The 24605-nt window shown below is 47.5% G+C and overlaps 1 protein-coding gene across 1 annotated transcript in view; it reads left to right on the top strand.

Moving 5' to 3' along the window:
- The window catches only part of XDH (xanthine dehydrogenase), a gene marked incomplete at both ends in the record, with an annotated part of 49809 nt that overhangs the window by 24019 nt on the left and 1185 nt on the right, over positions 1 to 24605 (top strand). The window contains 22 exons of the mRNA XM_084235834.1: positions 1265 to 1449; positions 2832 to 3006; positions 3572 to 3655; positions 5051 to 5220; positions 5709 to 5832; positions 7604 to 7723; positions 8164 to 8260; positions 9077 to 9201; positions 9921 to 10054; positions 10447 to 10534; positions 11660 to 11746; positions 12558 to 12749; positions 12948 to 13093; positions 13900 to 13981; positions 14471 to 14566; positions 15138 to 15266; positions 15906 to 15980; positions 18477 to 18529; positions 20181 to 20295; positions 21339 to 21404; positions 22670 to 22858; positions 24019 to 24195. Of these exons, the coding sequence (XP_084091960.1) occupies positions 1265 to 1449; positions 2832 to 3006; positions 3572 to 3655; positions 5051 to 5220; positions 5709 to 5832; positions 7604 to 7723; positions 8164 to 8260; positions 9077 to 9201; positions 9921 to 10054; positions 10447 to 10534; positions 11660 to 11746; positions 12558 to 12749; positions 12948 to 13093; positions 13900 to 13981; positions 14471 to 14566; positions 15138 to 15266; positions 15906 to 15980; positions 18477 to 18529; positions 20181 to 20295; positions 21339 to 21404; positions 22670 to 22858; positions 24019 to 24195 (2709 nt within the window). The remainder of the gene's footprint in view (positions 1 to 1264; positions 1450 to 2831; positions 3007 to 3571; positions 3656 to 5050; positions 5221 to 5708; positions 5833 to 7603; positions 7724 to 8163; positions 8261 to 9076; positions 9202 to 9920; positions 10055 to 10446; positions 10535 to 11659; positions 11747 to 12557; positions 12750 to 12947; positions 13094 to 13899; positions 13982 to 14470; positions 14567 to 15137; positions 15267 to 15905; positions 15981 to 18476; positions 18530 to 20180; positions 20296 to 21338; positions 21405 to 22669; positions 22859 to 24018; positions 24196 to 24605) is intronic.

Here is a 24605-nt window from a genome sequence, read left to right as displayed (position 1 = left end):
ATTTTGACCTGCTTAATGAACATGTTAATTGAATTAGAGTAATTACATCCCTGAGGTGGTTTCTTAATGATCTCCTAGCTTGTCCTTATAGGCCATTTGAGCCATGATTCCCGGAGTTTTGTATTTCACAGATCAGTGAAAAAAATTGGAAACCTATGAGATAGGGAGAGGAGGCAGGCATGGCACTGCTTCTTGGCCGGGTAGGACCATAAACATGAAAAGTCACCTCAAAAGATTTGAGTACTTGACGTTAGAAGGCCTTCTCAAGAGAGAGCAATTGACCACCTGGCACTCACATTTCCGGGCACCCCAGTCAGACATCACCGTGGACTGGCACGTCCTGGAAACTGAAATCTCTTTTCCAGAACTGAGTTCAAACTCAGAGTTCAGTGCCCACCGGGTATTGAACCCAGCGGGAACCTTCAGAGCACAGAAGCAGCTCGTGTTCCACAGTGTGACTCTTTCAGGAAACAAGATTTATTTTTGACTTTAAATTAAATTATTTTGGGGGGTAACATTGGTTTACAGCACTGTATGATTTAGGGGTACAGGCACCTTTCAGGTGTGTGTTGCCATACCACACCCACCAGCAGAGCACCCATTGTCTTTCCCTGGACTGTTGGGCCCCTCCTACCTTGCTCCCACACCCTATTTCCCCCTCTGGTAGTCACAGTTCTGTAGTCAGATTTCCAGGGTTTGTTTCGGTTTGGTGTCACCTGTTCCTTTGTTTTTTTGTAGTCTATACACATGTGAACTTATCCAGCCTGGGGGGGTGGGAGAGAGGTCAGTGAGCAGCTGTGGAAGCTGAGTGTTGAGGTGTGTTTTCAGACACCCACTGACATCTCATTGTATCTGCTTGCAAAGCAGCCAGGCCAGGAGAGGTCTCTGTACCACCCCTGTCCTGCCCACACCCACCCTCCAGGCGGACCCATGGGGGCCCAGCATGGGTCTCTGAAGAGCTTCTGTGAGCCCCTTTCTTCCCCTGGCTGTTTGGCTGGAAGCACCCAGCTCTTTGTCCCTGTCTTTCAGTTTTTCTGGTCAATGGGCAGAAGTCCTCTTTCCTAGCTCTGAGAATGTCCTCTGGCACTTCTTCTGAGAGTGAGTTGGCCAGGGGTGCCTGGGTCTTTGACCCGGCCTCCTTGCCAAGCTGCGAGGGGATCATCACCCCATCTTCTGTGACTGCGCACTCCATGCCTGGGTCGGCTTCACCAGCTGCAGACACTGCAAACCATGATAAAGACGGGGCCTTTCTGTTCTCTTGCAGGGTGAGTTTTTCTCAGCATTCAAGCAGGCCTCCCGGAGGGAAGACGACATAGCCAAGGTGACCTGCGGCATGAGGGTCCTTTTCCAGCCAGGAAGCACAAAGGTCGAGGAGCTGGCCCTGTGCTATGGCGGGATGGCCGACAGGACCATCGCGGCCTGTAAGACCACGGAGAAGCAGCTGTCCAAGTGAGAGCAAGAACAGCATTCAGAGGCTGCGGCTGCTGCTCCTGCCATGACCACTTCACTGTTGCTGCTACTGCTAATACCTCTGTTGCTGCTCTCGCTGCTCTCTGCTGCTGTTGCTGCTCCTTGTCCTTCTCCTCTTGCTACCAGGAGGCTTACTACCAGTAGTATTACAGCTGCTGTACTATTACTAGCTACTACTTTTACTACTGCTATTGCTACTACTACCCCAGATACAACCACTATTACAATACTATTTCTGTGACTGCTGCTGCTTCTGCAGTTACTACTGCACTCATTACTATGCTGCTATCTTTACTGCTCCTGCTGCTATTGCTATGGCTACTATCACTGCTGCAATTTCTGCCTGAATGATGAGTATTACTGCTGGGCTACTGCTGCTGTTACAATTGCTACCTGTTGTCTCTATCCTACTACAACTGGATGCTATTGGTGTTACTTGTAGGGTTATTATTGTGGCTACTCTTCCTGCTACTGCTATTAGTGCTATTACTACTGCAAATACTATTACTAGTACTGCTATGAACACTATAACTACTGCTACTGCTGCCACTATTGCTATTAATAGTAGTATCACTGCTGCTATTACTTTTACTACTATTGGTGCTTTTACTACTACTAACACAACTGCTTCTACTGATACTGCTATTATTACTTTGGCTTTTAGTGCTATATTACTGTTGCTTCTATTATTACTGCTTCTGCCACAGCTAATATTCTGCTAGCATTGCTGCTACAATTATTACTATTGCTAGGAGTACTTTTGCTACTGCTATTGTTGTGGTTACTATAGTTCCTACTATTACTATACATCCCACATTATTATGGCCACTGTAAAGCAGCAGTGGTAACAGGCAGTTCACAGGCACTATCCTTTTTAATCTTCGCAATAACTGCATAGGATAGAAAAGTTTAACTTTGAGGTTTGGCTCTTTGGTTCCAATTCCTGGCTCTAATGCTAATCAAATGGGTAACATAGGTCATATTATTTAATCTTCGTGCCTCAGTTTTTTCATCAGTAAAATGAATATAAAAATTTCCCTACTGCACTTCTAATTTCATATTAAAAATGTTGATTCACATAAAGCACTTAGGACATTGCTTAGCTCATTACAAGGACTCAGTAGATTGAATGCATTATCTTTGTGGTCTGTCTTACTGTTTCTACTTCTAAACATTTGGCTTAGGGAGGCCAGGTAACTTGCCAAGCTTCTCAAGGAGGTAAGTCACATAATTATAAGTATCTAAGCCAAATTTTGACTTGAGGTTCACATGACTCTGAGGCCCTGAACATGACCCCGCATGCAAGCAGTCCTGAGGGCTGTGGGGTGCTCTCCAGTGACCTGCTCTCTGCTCTCTGGCAGGTTCTGGAATGAGCAGTTGCTAGAGGACGTGTGTGCAGGCCTGGCGGAGGAGCTGTATCTGTCCCCCGACGCCCCTGGTGGCATGGTGAACTTCCGGCGCACTCTCACTGTTAGCTTCTTCTTCAAGTTCTACCTGACGGTGCTTCAGAAGCTGGGCAAACAGGATGCTGATGATGTGAGTGTGGGGGTCTGGGCAAGGAACATTCTTCACAGCACTCTTGTTTGGGAATTTGGGAGAGTGCTATGGACGAGGAGGTAAACATGCTCTTCTCCCCTGGACATCTAAAGACAGAGGAGCAGGGATCAGAGGGAGCCCAGGGAGCCACCCAGAAATGGGAGTCAAACTGTGAAGCAGAGCCTTGGACTTGGAGTCAGGGAAGTGGGTTCTTTGTCATTGCCTCACATGGACACTTGAATAGGTCATGACTCTAAGTCTCAGTTATAAGATCTACAAAATGGGGTGGCATCAGTGTGGGAAGGAGGGAAGCTGTTGGGGTGCTGGAGGAATATAAACCACTCAGGTGCAGGCTGCAGTGGAGGTGGGATGGGAGCTGAGGCCATTAGGTACAGTGAGCTCTCAGAGCCACACTGGGCTGTTGAGATGGATACAGCCAGTACTAGAAGGAGAATAAGATGAAGAGGAGAGAGACACAGATGATGCTTTCATCACTTGGGAAAAATCAAGGATAGGATTAAGGATAGAAATAGTCCTAATCCCCTCTGTTATCTTGCCTCTGCAGAAGTGTGGTAAACTGGACCCCACCTTTGCCAGCGCTACTTCACTCTTTCAGAAAGACCCTCCGACCAATGTCCAGCTTTTCCAAGTGAGTACAGTGGGTGTGTGGCTAATGTCAGGGGAGCTTGCAGGCCATATCAGAGGGTGCTGACCTCTGCTGAATGACTAATCCCAACTATATGTAGATGGCTACAGCTCCTTACCATTATGCGTGAATATTCAGGAAGAAAATGACACTATATTAATGTCAATGAAGTTATTTTCCCCTTGCCACCTAAATTTCTATCTTGGGATTACTCTCTATCTGCCCTTTAATGAAATTCCCCCTCCCCGTTTTGTCTTTTCTGTCTCTGCTGTGGGGCTAATGTATAAAACCAAGGGTTCTCTTGGGCTTAAAAAAAAAACAAAACAATAATTTTCTATCAATATCAATACTAAAGAGTCAGCTTTTCCTATAAACATATAAGGTTTTGTGGGCCATATAGTCTCTGTTGCAACTCCTCAGCTCTGTCATTATAGACAAAAGCATCCAGAGATGGTACATGAGTGAATGTGTGTGGCTGTGTTCCAACAAAACTTTATTTATAAAAACAGGAAGCAGGCCGGATTTGGCCCTTGTGCCACAGTGTGGACCCCTACCCCAGACTGTTATGGTCCAGGAGTGTTAAGGTCCAAGGCATAAACTCTGGGTCCTGCCTGCCGGTCTTGAATCCAAACTATTTTATTACTGTGTAACCTTGGATGATTTCCTTACCCATGATTTCCTTACCCACGATTTCCTTACCCACGATTTCCTTACCCTCTTACAATTTCCTTGCCTCTTGGACAAGTTGATAACACTCACCTACATGTGGATAATGGTGGCCCCGGTTTCATAAGATCCTTTGAGAATTAAGTGTGTTTATAAAATATTTTAGATAGGTCCTGGCATATAGAAAACATTCAATAAATAAAAAGAACAATATAAAGGACAAAATAAAAATCATCTAAATCCTACCTCCAAGAGAAAAATTATTATATTTTTGCTTTTTTTCCCTTATGCATCTATGGGTGTGTATATATTTCTAATATTTCTGCTTTTTCCTGTGGAATCTGAATCATTACACACAGAGACACACACAGACACATATAATGTTTTATGTCCTGTTTTTCCTTCTAATTTCAATTCTTCAAAAGTGTGTTTTCATAGTTGCATGGTATTCCATGATGTGAGCAGTCTGTTTACCTGCTCCCCAGGGAATGGACATTCCATTTCCTCTCTTTGCGCTTCTGTTCCTGTGCACAGTGACACATGACCACCCTTCAGTCATTTCTTATGGACCTTTCTGTTTCTGTCACCCCTGCTCCCCTCACACCCATTCCTGCTCTGTTCTTGCTCCTCATGTTTGCACTGTCAGCGGGCAGAAACTCTCCGTGCTTTTCCTGGGCCTAGGGGAACTGTGTCCTTGGCAACTCAGCCTGACTGGCCACTGTGTTGTTCCAGGAAGTGCCCAAGGGTCAGTCTAAGGAAGATATGGTGGGCCGGCCCCTGCCCCACCTGGCTGCCAACCTGCAGGCAACTGGGGAGGCTGTGTACTGTGATGACATTCCTTGCTATGAAAATGAGCTGTCCCTCCGGATGGTCACCAGCACCCGGGCTCATGCCAAGATCAAGTGAGTGTAGAAATGCTCTTGGGGGAGGAGGGTATAGGGAGCACCCTGAAAGACACTGGAGACATGCAGATAGTGGGCTCATCCCATGCCTCTCAGTCTAGAGGGACAGGTGGGGGTTCACCCTAAAACCATTGTGATTCTGGCTGGGTGTTACCTGAGATGTGGGTTTTAGCTGTAGTTCTCCAGAATGGACACTGTTCACCATGATTGGATGCCCTTGGATTTGGAGACCAGAGCAGGGCCTAATACAAGGTCCATGAGCCTGGCCTGTTCATCTTGTATCCTCAGCAACACTGGGCCCATAGCCTTCATATAGTAAGCACTTAACTGTTTGTAGGACAGGATAGCATAGGACAGAATGTAGATAAGAGAGGGATGCGAGTAGAAGAAAAACTGTGAAAATGAGGACAGGGTTGTTCAATCTGGTGACTTGGCATGTCTTCTGCTCTAGCTTTCTGGCCTGGCCCCTCACCCCCTCCTTCTTGCAGGTCTATAGATTTGTCAGAAGCTAAGAAGGTGCCAGGATTTGAGTGCTTTCTCTCTGCTGATGATATTCCTGGGAGTAGAAAAACTGGAATTTGTGGTGATGAATCAGTCTTTGAGAAGGATGAGGTATGTCTTGAATTTTCTTTATATGAAGTTATTCAGTGGTCGGAAAAGTCATGACACATTTTTTTTTTTCTGTTTTCTATGCAAAAATGCGTCGTGACTTTTCCAACCACCCAATTGTAGCGTGAGACTTTTAAGTTTTGATTTCTGTTTGTTCCTCCAAATCCCTAATCTTGAACAATTGTGCATTTTCACATACTGTGGCCATAGTGCCATTGGCCAGGATTTAGTGCAATCAGTAAAGGTATATATTTGCCTGGTAGCACTTTTAATTTTAACTTAATGTTTACTTGTTTATTTAATTGATGACTGTTGTTTGTTCCTAGTAAAAAGTGACTCCAGGCCAAATGACATTAAAACAAGACTGGAGATTATATTTGAACTAATAATTGTGTTAAGGGTAAAAGATTAAGATCCTTTATTAAAAGGAAATAAAAATACATTCACAACCTAATGAGAAAAGAAGTCACAATACTACTAGTCTGTGCATTGATAATTCACTTACATGGAGTTTCTTCTATTGATTTCAACTGTATATAGAGTTCAGCCAAAATTACAAAGTTTCTAAACATTCAATACAGCTGCTATAAAAATCCATATTCTTACTGGATATTTCTTAGACAGTAATTTATAATTTTAATACAAGTCCAGTGTTCCAAAATAGAGGTGAGTAGGAGTTTCTGAAGGGCAAATTCACTTTATTACTGATGTAAAAGTGATGGAGAGAATAAAAATTATAACCATGAGACACAAGGACTCCACAAGAAAGAGTATTTGGTAGAACAAAATGCTCACAGACTTTTAGAGCTCCCAGAAGCATTGTTAGAATTGTGGTTAGAGAGACTCAGCCAGGTTCATCAACCACTACGTGAACTAATTAAGTCAATAATTTGATTGGATCCTCAAGAGATAATTATCAGAGATAGAACTGCTAAGTATTGCTTCCTATTGTCAGAAACCTCATATTCCAAATTGATAAGTAAGACTTTTCATTTGAGGCAGGACAGGGTGGGGGGTGGTGGGGAGATGCTGGGAAAAAAATATCCCTGGAGAAAATCCATTAAGCTTTTATTAGAATTGAATTATTAAATAAAAATGAGACAATCATCATTAATGCTATAGATCTAACAACCACAAAAACACTGGTTCATGAGCAAGGCTCAGAACTAGCATTTGGAAGCTATTTTTGGGCATCCAATGAAATATAAGACATATTGCCATCTTTGAGAAGCTTCAGGTATACTTCGGAAAAGAGAAGATAGGACAGTGAGGTGGTGGAAAGTAAATAAAAATGGCTATTAGAGTCTCAGACTGTAGTCATGATCTAGGAATTAGCCAATTGTGACCTTGCTGTCTGGGTCTCCATCTCTTCATATGAAGGACGGGTGTTGGAGCAGATCCGAGTGACAGATGTTGTTCAAGGTGCCAAAACTCCCATTCTGCTGTTCATGGCAGACATCACTAATCAATCACCACAGTGTATCCTGGGCATTTTCTCAACAGGCTGCCATTAAATCATCAGCATTGGCTCCTGAGATGAAACAAGTTTGTGATCTCCAAGTTATACTCCATTTCTGCTGATTCTAAATACTTATGAAGAAGTACATAATCCAAAATAGTAGGATAAGGAAATGCAAAGACCCCAGGGCTCTCCTAAAATGTGCCTTAATGGGAAATAATTGGGACAGGACTTCCTTTGCCTGTTTTGAACAACAAAATAACCTGCTTCATGAGGAACATGTTATGTGCTTTAACGGTTTGGCTCTGTTCCTAGGTGACTTGTGTGGGGCACATCATTGGTGCTGTGGTTGCTGACACCCCAGAACATGCACAGAGAGCTGCTCTAGGGGTAAAAATCACCTATGAAGATCTCCCAGCTATCATCACAATGGAGGTAATTGAGAATGGGCTGAGAGAGGGGTGAGCTCTCTGTCCCTGAAGCCAACTTTATGTGAGATTAGAACAGCAGGTGGGATTTGACCAGATAGATGTTTAAATCTCCAGATAGATGTGTGGTCCTATGAAATCTCCCCCATCGTGATCCTGGATTCAGACCTCTAACAGCCAGATTGAATTTTGCCTCCCATTTTTTCAGTTCCATTTTGTTCCTGGAGGACTTTGCTTTTCTTCAAATCCAGGGTTGTCCACCTATATCTGGGGAAATGGAGGAATAGGACACTCTGGCTACATATGAGCTTCCTTTAAGTCTAAGCTTAAAGAGATGCATGTGCAAAGAGACAACAATTCCAAGAGCTTCTCTTCCCCCCCATTGGAAATCACCTTCCCCTGCCTCCTGCCAAAGCCAAGTCATTGAAGCTTCTTTTTGACCCTCAGGATGCTATAAAAAACAACTCCTTCTATGGATCCGAGCTGAAGATTGAAAAAGGGGACCTCAAGAAGGGATTTTCAGAAGCAGATAACATTGTTTCAGGTACAGCTGCACCATGCTGCAGTGCGCATGGGGTGGCCCTGGTTTGTGAATGAAATTCAAGAGCCATATCTTGAGTCCCGGGCAGGAAAATGATTTCCTGACAGAGGATAACAGAATAATACATGGCTGACTGGGAAAGAACTTCAGGCATTTCAGTCTCTACTCACCGTCTCTAGGCTCTAAATACCTAAGTAATTCTAGGGAGAAGATAGTTTGTTGGATTTGGGAGACTCTAGGGAAGATAATGGCCACAGTCAGTGGGCCTTGGGTCTGCCGGCCTCTAATCATACAAACTCCTGGCTTCCCCATAGGTCTCAGTCCTCACTTGTCCTCAGCTAGTGCTCTGTCCCCTCCTCCCTTCTCTGCTTCCCATCTCAGTGTGAAAATAGGTGCATAGCTCTCACCCCAGGACGAAGATTTTGTACATCACTAAGTTACTAAGTCCCTCCAACAGGTCTGGTAGCTTCTGGAAGATTCTCTTGTTTTCAGCTTGCAAATCACATCTGCTAATTCCTTCTTACTTTTTCTAACATTTTACAATGATAGTTTGAAAATCTTTGATTTCTACTGGTTGCAGTGCAAAGAGAACTTCATACCTGATGCAGTCAGTGTTGTTCTGGTTTCTTTATTGGGGTAGTAGGAGTGGTGGTTCAGATAGCTAAGAATGAGAGTCACTTCTTAGCCCACTTGGAGAACCACTGGGTTCCTTGACAGCAGTGGTTTCTATGCAGGGCATGGGCTACTATACTCTCTCCTTAAAGCCACCTTGACCTCTCTGAGCAGGGGATCACTGTGGGGGTCTTACCACTTTCCCAGGTGAGCTGTACATCGGTGGCCAAGAACACTTCTACCTGGAGACTCACTGCAGCATTGCCGTCCCAAAAAGAGAGTCAGGGGAGATGGAACTCTTTGTGTCTACACAGAACCCCACAAAGACCCAGGCAAGTGTCCTGTGGAGCACGAGGAAGGTCATGGCAAGACAGGAATGGTGGTGTGGGAAATGGGAAGAGGGAGATCTGGGCTTATCCAGAGGTGATCTGAGGGTTGTAGTCCTGGAGTCAGACCATCTTAGCCCCCGTGTCCTATCTATAAGCTCGTACCTGGTGAGGTGGTGGTAATGAGCTGAGTGTTGACACTTGGTCAGAGCCAAGTGAGTGCTAGCTTCCTTCAGTCTGGTGCTCTATGGCCTTGATCAAATCATACCTGGCTTCAGTGTCCTCACCTGTAAATTGAAGGGGTTGGACTAATCGATCGTCACAGGGACCACTAAATTATCTCTAGCAGCTCGAAGATTCCCCATTTCTCTACTGTCTGTAATGGGAGAGTGGTTGCTAACGTTTATGGCAGTTGGCCCCACTCACATGACCTTCCAGCTCCTGGCCAGATGAAATGAGTTTTGGCTCTGAAATTGTGCTGTGACCTGCTGCTTGTCCCTCTGGTTAAAAACAGTGTCTAAATTCAACCTGCATTGACTGGTGAGCGCTAGCTCCAGGACCACTACCCAGGGCTGGATGGGGGTGTGTGTGTATTCTCAAATCAGGGCATTTCAGAATTCACAGCTGCACTTAGGCTGTGTGTGTTGGGCAGGCTCCAAGTCAGGCCCGAAGAGGGCCCAGATGACTCATTCAGTGCAAGTTTTTTTTTTTTCTTTTGCCCACAGACGTTTGTTGCAAACCTGTTAGGGGTTCCAGAAAATCGGATTGTGGTGCGAGTAAAGAGAATGGGAGGAGGCTTTGGAGGGAAGGAGTCCCGGAGCACGCTGGTGTCCACAGCTGTGGCCCTGGCTGCACACAAGTGAGTCCTCCCAGTGGGCTGTGGGAAGAATAGGTGGTCTCTGCCAAGGAGGCCTTCTCGATTCCCCGCTTTGGGAAGTAGATTCCTGTTGCTTTGAATTTTCTCTGGCCTCTGATTTTAGATCTCTTTGGCATGGGGGTAAGGGTAACATCACCTGGTTCTTTGTGCTCTCATGTTTGTGTCAATGTTTTATCTCCCCTACCCGACACTGAGGCCCCTAAAGGCAAGGCCACACCTCACAGGTGGACCCACTAGACAGTGGAGCAGGGCAGGTTGGGGCTGCTCGGTGTGTGGGTGGAGAAGGAGGTGTCCTTGCAGCTTTCATTCCTGAGCCTGACAGAGCTGGGATGCTCTCTAAACTCCCAGCTTTCTTACCTCTGTGTCTCCCTCAGGACTGGCCGCCCCGTGCGCTGCATGCTGGACCGTGATGAGGACATGCTGATAACTGGCGGCAGGCATCCCTTCTTGGCCAGATACAAGGTTCTAGATATCAGGGGACTGTGCAGGGCGGGCATCTCACTGAGGAAACCTGGGACAAAGATCCAGATGTCCTGACTTTTCCCAAGACTACCTGCAGAAATTCAAATGGGCCAACAGCAAAACAGAAGGGGCAGCTGGCAGGCCGCCTCCCGAGTGATGTCACAGAATGATGGCCACGCCTTGTCTGATTTGACTGTGGTCATGATCTCATCCTTGTCTAATCCGGCTCAGAAACAATATTTGTCAGCAGATCTGGGGCCAATTCAGCCTATAGGATGGCTCCTGTTACTGTGTTCACAGCCTGACGTAAACATCAGAAGAATTGCTTAATAAAACTTCCCAGAGCCTGGACAGGCATGAATTGTTAGGACAGGCACCAGCTCTGCCAGACGATCTCCCTGTGGGACAATCCCTTTTCTGGGCATCTTGGGATAACCGCTTCCTGTTCGGATTGTGTGTCCATTTCCTGTCTCCCTGGCTGCTTTGGCACATCTCCCCTTTGACCTCTCCTGACTGTGTTTCATGCTTGACCTCCCAAAGGGATTGTATGTCTCTCATTCCCAAATCCTTGTGGGCTCCAAGAAAGTAACTTGGTCTTTTCAGGTCCCAGTTTCCTTACTTGTAATTGGCCTATAAGGGTTTGTTTTGATGATTACATAAGGTTTAGGATGTTGAAGCCCCTCATGTGGGTGCAGAATGTAACTGTATTATTTGCTGATCAAAAAAATCTGTGAGTAGAGTCTCCGATACTCTCCCTGTTTCTCTTCCCAGCTCTCTTCTCCTGGCCTCTCTTGACCAATGTTCTCCTTTCTCCTGCTGGTGAAGGTGGAAGCTGGGAGCAGGTGTAAGGAAGGGGTTCTGTGGGGAGGTTGAGAAGCCAAGGGCTGTCACTGGGGAGATGTTAGCTCTTCTCTTTCTTACCATCTTGGTCCTGAGATCCCTTGGTCCTGTGATCCCTTGGTCCTGAGATCCCTTGGTCCTGTGATCCCTTGGTCCTGTGATACCTTTTCTTCATTGTCTGTTCTTGATCTTTCCATTTCCTCCAGGTAGAAAATGGAAGGGGAGAGTTAGAGCTAGTCAGAGAAAGAGGGCTGCTGAGAAATCTCTCTCTTTTTTTTTTATCAGGTTGGCTTCATGAAGACAGGGAAGGTTGTGGCCTTGGAGGTGGAACACTACAGCAATGCCGGGAACACCATAGATCTGTCCGAGAGTGTAAGCCGGACCTGCCCACTACATCCCAGGGGTGGCTGGGAGGTCACAGGCATGCCCCTCTGCCATCCACACACGCAAGCACAGGCGTCCACAGCTCTTGTCAATTGCCTCCTAATTGGCTTGTACCTTCAGGTTCTCCACCCTGGGTTAATCTCCAAAGCCCAGAGATCATCATATTACTTCTGATTAGAAATGCATCCTTTTTGCTTGAGATATTTTGGCAAGCAAGCAAAATAAAATTGAGTTTTGCACAGCAAGTAAAAATTTAGTTACCCAGCTTTATGCAGGGTTTGGAGGTATGGTGTGTGTGTCATGTAAATGTGTGCGTGTGCGTGTGGGAGTGTGATGATATGTGATGGGAAAACTCGGAAAGAACACATACTTGGCAGGGATTGGATGGGATTAAAGGCGCACCACTGTCATTTTCTATATTACACACTTCTGCGATGTTGACTTTAAATAAGTTTACTCTTTAAAACAATTTCACTGATGTATAGTTTACAGATCAAAGTCCATCTACTTGAAGTATATCATTTTATGTTTTTCACTGAACTTCAAGTGTCATGCCACTGTGATCACGATCTAATGTTTTAACATTTCCATCACCCCAAATTATCTGGAAGGCTGGGTGTGTAGTAAGGAGGCCATTATGATAGGTCAGGGAGGAATTGTTTTGACCTGAGGAAGAGCAGTTGTCAGTGGACTGGGAAAGCTGGAGGGTGGGGTGGAGAGGGTAGCCCCTGAAATCCATTTTTGGAGACACCCATGAAATCAATACTTTCCTCTCCCACTTTGATTTCCTATGTTTCAGATCATGGAACGTGCTCTGTTCCACATGGACAACTGCTATAAAATCCCCAACATCCGGGGCACTGGGCGGCTGTGCAAGACCAACCTGCCTTCCAACACTGCCTTCCGGGGCTTTGGGGGCCCGCAGGGGATGCTCATCGCTGAGTATTGGATGTCTGAAGTCGCAGAGACCTGTGGGCTGCCTGCAGAGGAAGTAAGCTGGCACAAGTCAGAGCGGCTCAGCCCACTTGGAGGGGCCAGGGGGCTTGTATCTTGGGTATCTCCCTCCTGGGGCAAAAGCTGAGGACAGGCAAGTGCTGTTGGGGGGCTGAAAGCTTAACTTTAGTTTATGCCTCTCATACCCCTTGTCTCTCGTCACCTGCAATGCCTCAGTGTCTCTCTTCTTGGGAAGGTGCGGAGGAAGAACATGTACAAAGAAGGGGACGTGACTCACTTCAACCAGAAGCTTGAGGGGTTCACCTTGCTCAGGTGCTGGGATGAATGCCTGGCGAATTCTCAGTATCAGGCTCGGAGGAGCGAGGTGGAGAAGTTCAACAAGTAAGTGCCCAAGGATGGCGTTCTGATAGCGCCTTGCTTTTCATAATCTACAGTCTTATTGCTCAACTCAAAAGACAAAGCTAATCATTTAAAGCATAACCTATGAGGCTGCTGAATTTGCCAAACCATCAGCAGCCACCATCTCTTTAAGAGATGACATGATCTTTAGTTGGGCGTCTGGGGGGCCTACAGCCTGTACTCTGCATCAGAGCCCGACAGCAAGGTTCATCTTCACACATTTGTCTGTCTTCTGGGCACTTCATGTTCTGGAGAACAGCTGCCAGGACTAAGAGCACATGGGATGAGCCTACCTCTGCCTGTCTAAGGTGACCTTGGCAGTACCTCTATCCTTGGGCCTCAGTGTCATCATCTGCAAAGCAGGGATAATTCTGTGGTTCTGTCTTCTCAGAGCTGCTCAGATAACCAAATAAGATGCCCAGGGTGTTGTCATTCTCCCTGGGTGAATGACCACCACTCCTCCCTGGGATGTCCCCAGTGCAATGTCACCTGGTCACGCCAACCCAGAATAGAGTGGAATCCAAATTTCATTCAGGGAAGGAGAGACAGATGTTCAAGTGCAGCCTCTCAGGGTTGGGCCCTGTTCCAGCTGCACTGGATGACCCAGAACCCAAATTCTCCCCTTTCTCATTTTGCTTACACAACGGGACACAACTCAGTTATGACAACTATATGGGAAGCTGCCAGGATGCCTTATTCTGAGTTTATAAAGATACTGGCTGGAAATATGTCTAAGCTGTCCTAAATATGGCCAAAAAGCTCCTATAAGAATGTTCCTTTTCCTCCAGGGAGAATTGTTGGAAAAAGAGAGGATTGAGCATAATTCCTACCAAGTTTGGAATAAGCTTCACACTTCCTTTTCTGAATCAGGTAATTGCTTTGTATAATTTTGTCCACTTCTGCTGAAATGACATCCATTTTCCCCCTCTGTTTGCCACAAGGGGGAACTGCTGGTCACTGGTAACAGAGCTGGCTGGAGGAGCTCTTTGCCGTTTCAATGAAGTTGATCTTGCATGTTCCTATTTGTCCAACGTTACGGGATGGACATGGAGGTCTAGGATCACCTGCTGGTTCTTACCCTCCTGGTTGTAGAACCAGGAGCAGGTTCTCTGCTGTAGCAGAGTAGAAGACAAAGATATTTGACCTACCTTCCTTTGAGGATGGGAGAGAGAGAAAAAAAATTGGCAAAGTATTGAAGTTTTATATAATTAAATCTTGAGATTTATACTGCTTTAATTTTTGTCTAGGATTTCTATCCCAAATGTTGTTGCTCTTTTTCTTTTTCCTGGGCTCTGGTGCTCAAGTCTTGAACTGAATTGGAATTTATCAAATTTTGTCTCTGCTAACCTCTTCCCTTAGGCCGGAGCCCTGATCCATGTGTACACAGATGGCTCTGTGCTGCTGACCCACGGGGGCACTGAGATGGGCCAGGGCCTCCACACCAAGATGATCCAGGTGAGCAGCCAGAGACAAGGTGTCTCTCTCCAGCCCCACAGTGTCTGCAGGAGGGAAGAAGATATGAGAAACTGAGTGGCGGGACATTCCAGAAGCAGAAGCATATCTAGCCTTCAGCCGTGGCTCTGTGCCATGGTGCACTCACACGTCACCTTGGGCAAATCTTTCCCACCCCTCCTTGGCCTCAGTTTCCTTATCTGTGCAAAGGGGTTGGTCAGGTGGTCATTGAGGTCACTTCGTTCCCCCCACACAGTGGGGGTAGCATGATCGAGCTGGACAGAGTCAGCATACCTGCTTGGCCTATGGGACTGGCCAAAGTGGATTCTTTACAAATTCAGAGTTAGCTTTAAAAGGCACTTTTGTCATCACTGGCAGTGTGAATTTCTCTTATCCAACCAAACTATTCCAAAGTGCTGCTTCAAATTCAGACATCCGGTCTCAACAGGATTATAGTTTACAAAATTGTTTTCTTATAACAGTAAACAGTGAACCTGAATCCTATCTTGGGGAGAAGGCAGCTGAACCCCTTGCCAATTGCTGTCCTCGAGGGTGATAGTGTCTCTTTCCTCAGGTGGCTAGCAAAGCTCTGCACATCCCCACTTCTGATATTTTCATCAGTGAGACAAGCACTAACACCGTGCCCAACACCTCTCCCACAGCTGCCTCCGTCAGCGCGGACATCAACGGCCAGGCTGTCTATGTAAGGAGACTTGGGAGGTGGGGCCAGAGGTCCCTGGGTGGGAGCTAGAATGTCTCCTTACAGGAACCATTTGATGATAGCCTTGTCTTCAGCTGCGTTACCCAGGGGAATCCTGTTTCTCCAAATGCAAAGCCAAAAAACAGGCCTAAGAATAGTCACTTCCGTCAAGGCCAGGAGGACAAGAGCAGGAAGGGACAAGTGCTGGAGGCACACAGGGCATTCTGGGAAGACATCCTCCCTTGTGTTTCACTGGTCACAGGACAGTGGACTTGAACTGGCCATGAGACAATGGAACTGAGTCTGGAATCTGATTATGGGGTCACATGCTTCTCCTCCCATGTTGGGCTGTAATCACAAGTTTAATGGGAGAAGCCACCTCCTTGGGCGACCCTCAGACATATCACCCTTGTTAGCCCACGCACGGGCCAGGAAGTGGTCTCCAAGCAAAGGCCAGAGCTGGTCTCTTTGGCCAGGTCCAGTGGCTTCCAACCTAGACTGTCATTCCTGAGAGGGTGGCCAGCCTGGAGTGGCACCTGAGCACAGCACCAGTGGAGCTGGCCTTGCTGAGTCTCTCGGGGTTTTACCTGGAGGAGTTGCAGAGGATTGATGTGTCTGGTATGTGTGGGATGTCTTCTTTAGGAAGCTTGTCAGACGATCCTGAAAAGACTGGAACCCTTCAAGAAAAAGAATCCTAGTGGCTCCTGGAAAGACTGGGTAAGTCTGAGTGGATCCAAGTTGCTTCTGTAAATGAGAGAGAAATGTAGAGCAGGGCCTCTGCCTGTACTCTGAGTCGGAGCGGGAGATGATGACCTAGTCACAGGCAGAGAGCAGCTGAGGTGGCTGTATGATTCCACCTTAGCTCTGTCCCTTTCTCTGGCTTTTATAGCTGAGAAAAAGTTTTAAGGAGTTTTCAAATTCATTTTGAGGAAACTTTTCTTTTTCATTTTTTAAAAAATTTATTTATTTATGCATATAAGAGCTGGGGTGCAGGCCAGAGACGCGGGGGTTGAGTGAGACAGAGACAGAGACAGAGTGGGGAACAAAACTGGCAGATCTACTGAAATACACTGCTGAGGGGAGCAGTGGGTGAGTCAGGAGAGGTCTGCTGCGCCATGTGGGTAGCTCCCTGGCCAGGGATCGAACTCATGCTGCAGTGGCTGCAGATAGCTTCATAGTGCTGTGTCTTAACCCCTTGCGCCACCAGGGAGGTCCCCATTTTGAGGAAATTTTTTGTTCCAGGATCTTGACAGTCTTGTGGGAATTGGGGAGTTGACTGCTCTGAGCCTGAGAAGATGGGGTGACTGTTGCATATGCTTCACTGCAAAGTCTTGGCTCACTGGGGACACACACCTCGCTGATCCCAGTCTTCTTTAACCTCCTCCTCTTCCAGCTGTCTCTCCCCTTAACTGGATCTGGAGTCTGGGTCCTCCGAGATTCCATCTGTGAGGAGGGAAGGAAAATATAACCCAAGAGTTCATGTTACTCCTGTGATTTTTAGGGGTGACAGAGCAAACACTCATAACAAGAATAAACCCAGTTCTCTGTTTCTGGAGCAGAGGCCAGTATATCAGAAACCCTCAGAGCTCGGTCTGTGGCAGCCCTTCTTCACCACCCCTGGTATTGGAATGGGACAAATAGGTGCAATAGGAACACATAAAATCTAACTTCATGCAGTATAGTCTCCCCCCATAGAGGAGTCACAGAAAACAGGTAATTCTTCTCTGACCACTTATTTTTCAAAGCTTCACATGACCTCTCCTTCCCTTCCCATGCTCAGATACCACACACGAACACCAAGTGAATGCAGGTGGATTCAGGTCATTTGGATTTTAACATGGGTTTGCCTGGCAAGGTTCATGTTTTCAACAACAGCTTTTATAATCTGTTGACCTGAGCTCTGACCACATTGTCTGGCATTTGAAAAACTCCAATGAAGGTCATTATTAAAGGGTGTGATCAGGAGATGACAGGCAGCAAATCTCTTGGGTGTCTGTACTGTAGTGAAAAACAAATCATTACAACTCTACCACCGTATATATTTATATACATGTATGCATATATGTGTATATACTATATACACATATGTATATACTATACTGTGTGTATACTATACTATATAGACTATATACATGTATGTATGTATGTATGTATTTGTTTTGTAAAGATTTATTTATTTATACAAGCACTGGGTACAGTCAGAAGCGCGGGAGGGTGAGAGAATTCACCAGAGCCAGAGCGGGGAGCAGAACAGGAGACTGATGGAATACACTGGTGAGGGGAGCAGTGGTTGGCAGGAGAGGTCTGTGCACCATGTGGGACCCTCCTGGCGGCCGGGGATCGAACCGGCGCAGCAGAGGCTGTGGGCAGCTTTGCAACCCAGCGCTCAACTGCTGCGCCACCGGGGAGGCCCTATACATGTATTTATGATAAGGATCCTAGAGAAAATCTTTCTCTAAACCTTAGTTTTTTCATCTGCAGGGTGCTAATAGTACTGATAGTATAAGGTTGTACTGACTCTTTAGTGAGATAATGTATGCTAAGTACTCGGTGGCATCTGGCACACGATAAAGGGGTAGCTGATGATGATTATTATGCTAATCACATCAACAACAAATTAAATCTTAGTGTTGGGCTAGTGCTGGGCATACCAAAAACGTATCCTGTAGTTAAGGAGATAAGATAGACGGCTTGATGGGTGGATGGTTTTGTTAATAGAAACATTTAAATAAAGCACAAAGTTAACATGTTAAGTCTCAGATGTGCACTCTGGAGGGCAGCTGGCCAGGGTGGAGAGTGATCACAGAGGACAGGCGGCTGCAGAGATGAGCTTGAGGGGTCACTGGGAGGAGCCAGCCCAGTGAGGGCACAGAGGCATGGGGCCGTGGGGCGGCAACACTCGGATTGGCCTGAGCGGCATTGATGTATGACACTCCAGGGCAGGGCGGCGTGGTGTGTTAAGAGGACCACACACAAGACAGGAGGATGAGGTGAGGCTCAGAGACCAGCTAGGGGGCCGTCACACTCCAGGTTTTGGAGATGAGGACGTGGTGCAGGGGGTGAGGGTGTGAGGAGAGGTGTGCACCTGAGTCCCTAGTAGGGAGAGTGAACTGACTTCCCGATGAGGAGGACAGGGTCCTGAAAGCTTGGAGCTGGGTCAGAGTTTCTGGAAACCATGTTCACGCCTTCCTGGTGACCCTTTCTTCTCCTCAGGTCATAGCTGCCTACACGAATGCGGTGAGCTTGTCTGCTACTGGCTTTTACAAGTAAGTATGGAGCCCATCTCCTATGTCTCACGGTGCTGTCATCCTGACCCCCCAGCGTCCTCCACACTTAGTTCTGTAGCCTGTGATCAGGAGAGAGCAATTTCACCACAATCCTTCTTTCGTCATAGGACTTACACTAATTTGAAATGAAAGACGTCTTAAAATTTGGGATCACTAGACTCGGTGCCAAGGAGGCGAAAGCATGAGCTGCCCTGTCAGAAGACCCGTGTGCTAGTTCTGCTTGCACAGGGCACTGTTTCATGTGGGGACATCTGAGCTTCTCTCTGACCCTGCAGCCTCATTTATGACACATGGCGGCAAATGCCTGCCATTTATCCCCCAGCGTGCCCCTGTGGGCACCAGGGGCCCGAGTTCTGAGTTATGGTTTTGGGTCACTTTGTACTGACAGGAGATTTCTCTACAGAGGTTTTCCTTCCAAAGAGTGAGAGGAGGGTCAAGATGGAGCATGTGGTCTTGTCAAAAAATGCAGAATTCAGAAGAATTTAGAGTGAGAGTTAGAAAAGAGCACCTATTTTCCACAACTTGCAAATTTGGTAGCTGCAGGAAGCTGTAAAAAGATACCATCATCTTTGCTGTCAGCTAGGATGCTTTAGCTTGCTCAGGGAAATTTAACAAATACCTTTTTTTCACAGGCAGTGGATTGGGAAAATAACACAATATTCATCTTAATAAGCCCATGTGAGAAAAATACATGGACATAGACTGTTTGCCAGTCTCCCTGCAACACTTGACCTACACAAACACAGGCTAGTGCATAAGTTCTCTTAAGTTCCTACCTCATTTTTTTTTGGAGTTGATAAAACTGGAGTTACATAAAGAACCCGGCTGAAGATGGTGAAGTCAAAGGCCAGAGGAGATGGTGATTTCTTCTGGGAGAGACCTTTTCTCTCAGGATTATATTGATTTTTTTTCAATGCAGATTCTGGTCATATCAGCTCACGCTCTTTCTGTGTAACATGTAGAATAACATAGATACAGAGTATAATAAGCTCTGGGTGGTTGCATACACACACACACACACACACACACACTCATGCAAAATTAGATTGTATAAGATACTCGGTATTGAAAAAGAAAAAAATGAACAAGGAAGCATCTGCTTCTACTTTCCTCAAAGCATTTCTGAAGGGCAGTGATGAGGACCGATGCAGGCAGGGGGCAGCTTGGAGACCCACCAGGCTGGCATGAGATACTGATCTTGTTAACTTTCACCTTGGGAAAGAAGAGCTTTCTGTGAGCAGGTAAACTTGTGCGACCTTCCTGGGAGCCAGCACAGGTGAAGACTTCCGGTCTAAAGGCCTTGAATTCTGATTCAGTAGTGACGTGGAGTGCGGCTTTCATATACCTTGGGAGCCCAGGAAAATCTGTCACCTCTGTGTCATGTAGGCCTAGCTTGCTGCCACTAAGCACGACTCGGCTTACAGAAGGACTCGCAGCAGGACCACTGGCGGCTAGACAACAAGGGGTGACGTGTGGCCGACACCTGGGTTTCTTTAACAGGTTCAAAATATTCGAAACACATGGAAAACAACTGAGTGAAAAAAAATCTTTAGTATGTTTAGATTCTGTGGAACAAGCTGTGCGTGTGTGCAAGGGGAGTATTCATGGGCATGTTCTCCTTTTGCTCCAGAACATCCAACCTTGGCTACAGCTTTGAAACCAACACAGGGAATCCCTTCCACTACTTCAGCTATGGGGTGGCTTGTTCCGAGGTGGAAATTGACTGCTTAACAGGAGATCATAAGGTAAGAAGTTTGTAAAATTCAGTGGTAGGAGGAGGGGGAGAGAAAAGAGAAGTAACTGAATTATAATACCAGTAGTTGATAGAGGCAGACCTTCTAGTGGGCAAAATAATGCCTTACATTTGGGCTTAGTAAATGTCCTAGAAAGTACCAGAGAACAGATATTTTAGGCTTCTGAGGCCACAAAGACTCTGCCTCAACTACTCAGCTCTATCACTGTAGCACAAAAATAGCCAAAGACTGTAGGATAGAAGTGAGCAAAAGTGAGTGTGACTGTGTTCCAGTAAAACACTGTTTATTTGTGCACACTTAAAGCAAATTTCATTAATTTTCACTGGTTACAACATATTCTTTTTTTCCCCGGTTATTTAGAAGGTAAAGTCATTATTAACTGCAGGTCCTACAAAAACAGGGGGTGGGTTGGGCTCAGCCCAGGCAGAGAGGTGCCCCTTCTTTACACTATCTTTTTTTTTAAGATTTATTTATGCATACAAGAACTGGGGTATAAGCCAGAGGTGTGTGTGGGGGGGTGGTGGGGGTGGTGAGAGCATTCACCAGAGAGTGGGGAGTCTAACAGGCAGATCTACTGAAATACACTGCTGAGGGGAGCAGTGGACAAGACAGGAGAGGACTGCTGAGCCATGTGGGTTAGCTCCCTAGCCAGCTGGGGATCGAACTCATGCTGCAGTGGCTGGTGATAGCTTGATAGTGCTGTCTCTAATCTCTGTGCCACCAGGGAGACCCTACACTATCTTTTTAGACTGAGGTTTGAATCTGGCCTTGCTACTCACATGGGGTGGGGGGCTATTTCCAATGACGGGGAGCTCTGCTGCTCCCTACCCTTCCCAGCTGCTAAGATGGCAGACTCCAGTAGTGACGGTGGTGGGGACTTGGAGGGAGCACGCATGAGCCTGCCTGAATGGCTCTGGCTGCTCCACAGTGAAGTACTGTTTTGGTTGGCATAAAGTAGTCGAAGAGTCACCAAGACCCGGCTGCCATTCTACCCACCCCTTTCTTCACAAACTCTCTTGTGTTGTCCACTTCAGAACCTCCGCACAGACATCGTCATGGACGTTGGGACCAGTCTGAACCCTGCCATCGATATTGGACAGGTGAGGCTCATGGGCATCCAGAGTGGTGATGGACTAGTGCCCCATCCCTCCCTGAGGGCCACCAGCCACAGCTTCTGGCCCCATGTCACTGTTAAGCAGACCTGAATGTGGTACCAAGTGAGTGTCCCTTGGAGGGGGACTTAGACAGACGAGAACCCATCCTGCTCGCCAGGGAAAAGACCAGTCAGTGCGGGCTAGCGTGGAAGGGCATGCATACAGACCTCCAGGACACGATGATGAGCTCAGCGTGAGAGGGAGCAGAGTGGGGAACAGAGACTGAATTTGGGGTGTATGGCCAGACAGGGGCGTCTGAAGTCAGAAGTTTTCTCACTAGTCCTCTTCTACCCGGGTCAGCCTTTGTGCTCTAGGAAGTAAATCAGCCCAACCTGGGGTGGTGAAGGGCAGTGGGGGGAAGACATGGGTGTGAGCAGGAGGAGTAAAGGGCTGGACCAAAGAAAGTCATTTGGAAAATAGGAGATTGTTAGGCAGAGCAGGTGGTACAGGAGGAGACGGAGGGAGGAACTGAGGACTCCATGGAGGCTGAGCATCCGCTGGAAGGTGACCATTATGTGGACAACAGCCCTTTGTCGCTCTGTCCGTTGGTTCATTCAGCCACCATTTGGGGGAAGGGCTGCAATGGGCAGATGCGGAGCTACACCTGCGACACAGGGACGCCTGGGCACTGGCCTCCCCTCTGAGTGTGCTTGTTGCCCTGTGGCCCACATATCATGGGTGGACCAGCAGGCATGGCATGGCAGGTGTGGACCAGCAGGCATCTCTGAAAGAGATCTGTGACCTCTTCCACCCAGACGGCAGGCGGGTTGGGGGTTCAAGGACTGGAATCTACTATCTTCAAAATTCTTCCTTTTTTGTGGGGCTGCTCAGAAGTGCAGTCCTGGTCAGCACCCAGGTGGAACCCCCATGACTCTTAGCCCTTAGCTTGCTTCTCACCTGGGGGGGATCCCGTTTCTCCAGGGGCAACGTGGAGGGACACTCCACCTACCCTGCAGCAGGTTTTAATGGGGAATTACATTCCTGCACTTGGCCCTTCTGGAATGGCTCACCAGGCCTGAAGCTGCCTTCCCTGTTTATGCCTTTGTTTTGCTGCCTTCAATGCCTGGAGAGAGACCAGATGGGTTATTGGCCAGGCAGGGGTCAGAGATGCGGTGGAGACATCCAGGTAGGGGTTGGTGCCCGTTGTGGGAAGCAGTGCCCGTCTGTGGTGGAGGAGGGCAGGGTAACCATGGTCTCCATCCACCCTGCAGGTGGAAGGGGCATTTGTCCAGGGCCTTGGCCTCTTCACCCTGGAGGAGCTGCACTACTCCCCTGAGGGGAGCCTGCTCACCCGTGGCCCCGGCACCTACAAGATTCCTGCATTTGGCAGCATCCCCACTGAGTTCCGGGTGTCCCTGCTCCGGGATTGCCCCAACAAGAAGGCCATCTATGCATCCAAGGTACCACTGCCCTGGGCCCGAACTGCCTTCTGGTCTGCTCCGTGGGAGGCTGTGGAGGGTGAAGGGGGCTCCATCCACCAGCCATGTGGGTTCTGGGGGCCTGTCTGGAAGAGAAGAGAGGGCTCAATGTGGGCCTAGGGGAACATGGTAGGCAGCCTGCCCGGGAACCAGGTGGGTTCAGGACACCAGCGTTTCCATGTGGCTGAAAGGCTCTCCTTTGGGTGCTCTCAGAGGGATTTCTTAACTCAGTCCTGCGGGGCAGACCCTGACCTCTGCCGTGTCTCAGGCGTCTTCCCTGACGCTTGGTCCTAGGTGTGCTTTCAGCACAGCACCCTGTCGCCCTCACTGCGGTTCACCTTCTTCACTGCCACCACCTTAAGACTTGCTCAGCCTACCTGTAGGATTATATTTGTGTTCCATTTCCTTCCTGTCCCCAATACGTATGAAAACAAGGGTTGAACGTGAACAAAGCGGGTTGCTAGAAGGAAGACAAGTAGTCACTTGTAGTCTGCGCAACACACACATCCGCTCATCTCATGGTGACTATGCTGTGGGATCTTTGCCACTGGCTTCCACACTTCAGCTTGCTGGGTGTCACCAGGGCTCAGACACAAAGACAGCTCAGGGGCCCCACCTTAGAAATGAGGATTCAGTAGATCTGGGGTCGGGCCTTGCAACATGCATTTTTCACAAGTGTCCATAGTGCTCCTGATACAGGAGGCCTCTAATTTACACTCTGGGGGACAAACCTGCCTGTGCTAGAAAGTGTTTCAGTTCCTGCCTGTCATCACGTCTCTGTTCCAGCAGATGCTGTGAGCATAAGTGTGGTGCCTAGAATGTTGGGAGGGTTGCAGTTAGCTTATTCCCCCAGCCTTATAACTGTGAGGAAAGTGACATGACAGACTCATGTCAGACTTGTTTGTCTGTAAAATATAGTCATTCAGTGTAACTTCTAACCCAAAATTCTATTTGCATGGTGTCATCAGAGAAAATGACAGAGAATTAAAGGACAGATACAAAGGAGGTGGAGACATTGGCTGGGTCATTTTGATTGCCTTTCTGCCTGGTTTGGTGCCCTACCAGCACTGGTGGAGTTGCTGGAATCACCAGCCCTCCCGGGCGCTCCGCCTGATGTCCTGTCCTGTGCTCTGTCCTTTCAGGCTGTTGGGGAGCCGCCCCTTTTCCTGGCCTCCTCCATCTTCTTTGCCATCCAAGATGCTATCCGTGCAGCTCGATCTCAGCACAACGATTGTAATACCAAGAAATCTTTCCGGCTAGACAGCCCTGCCACCCCGGAGAAGATCCGCAATGCCTGCGGGGACAAGTTCACCACCTTGGTATGAGCCTCTGTGCACCCACTCAGTCAGGGGCAGTGCCCTGGCCAGAGAACTGCAGGGGCAGTTCTGCAGGGAGGAAAGTGGACTTGGGCTGAAGCAATCTCCCTCCGCTCCTCCCCCACATTTCTATGCAGCGAAGCACTTCTTCAAACTTGAAGAATAACAAGAGACACCTTAAAGCTGCAGCTGGTCGCTGGGCCTCCATAGGGGAAAAGTGCTCTTGCATGTGGTTTTCCCCACAGATTTCATTACTTGCCACAAACATAAGGGTGATGGGTAAAACCCCCAAAGTGCCTAGCCTTTAGAGCCCATTGCTGGCATTTTCGAGACCCTTGTTTGTTAAACACGCTGCGAGAGTTACTTTGCAAAGGAGGTAAAAGGGCTGAGTGAACTAGCTGGCTCATATTTGT

The sequence above is a fragment of the Talpa europaea genome (genome assembly GCF_964194135.1).
Source record: "Talpa europaea genome assembly, chromosome: 6".
Lineage (NCBI taxonomy): Eukaryota > Metazoa > Chordata > Mammalia > Eulipotyphla > Talpidae > Talpa > Talpa europaea.
Note: the sequence above shows the minus strand (reverse complement) of the source record. Positions and strands in the feature narration are given on the sequence as shown.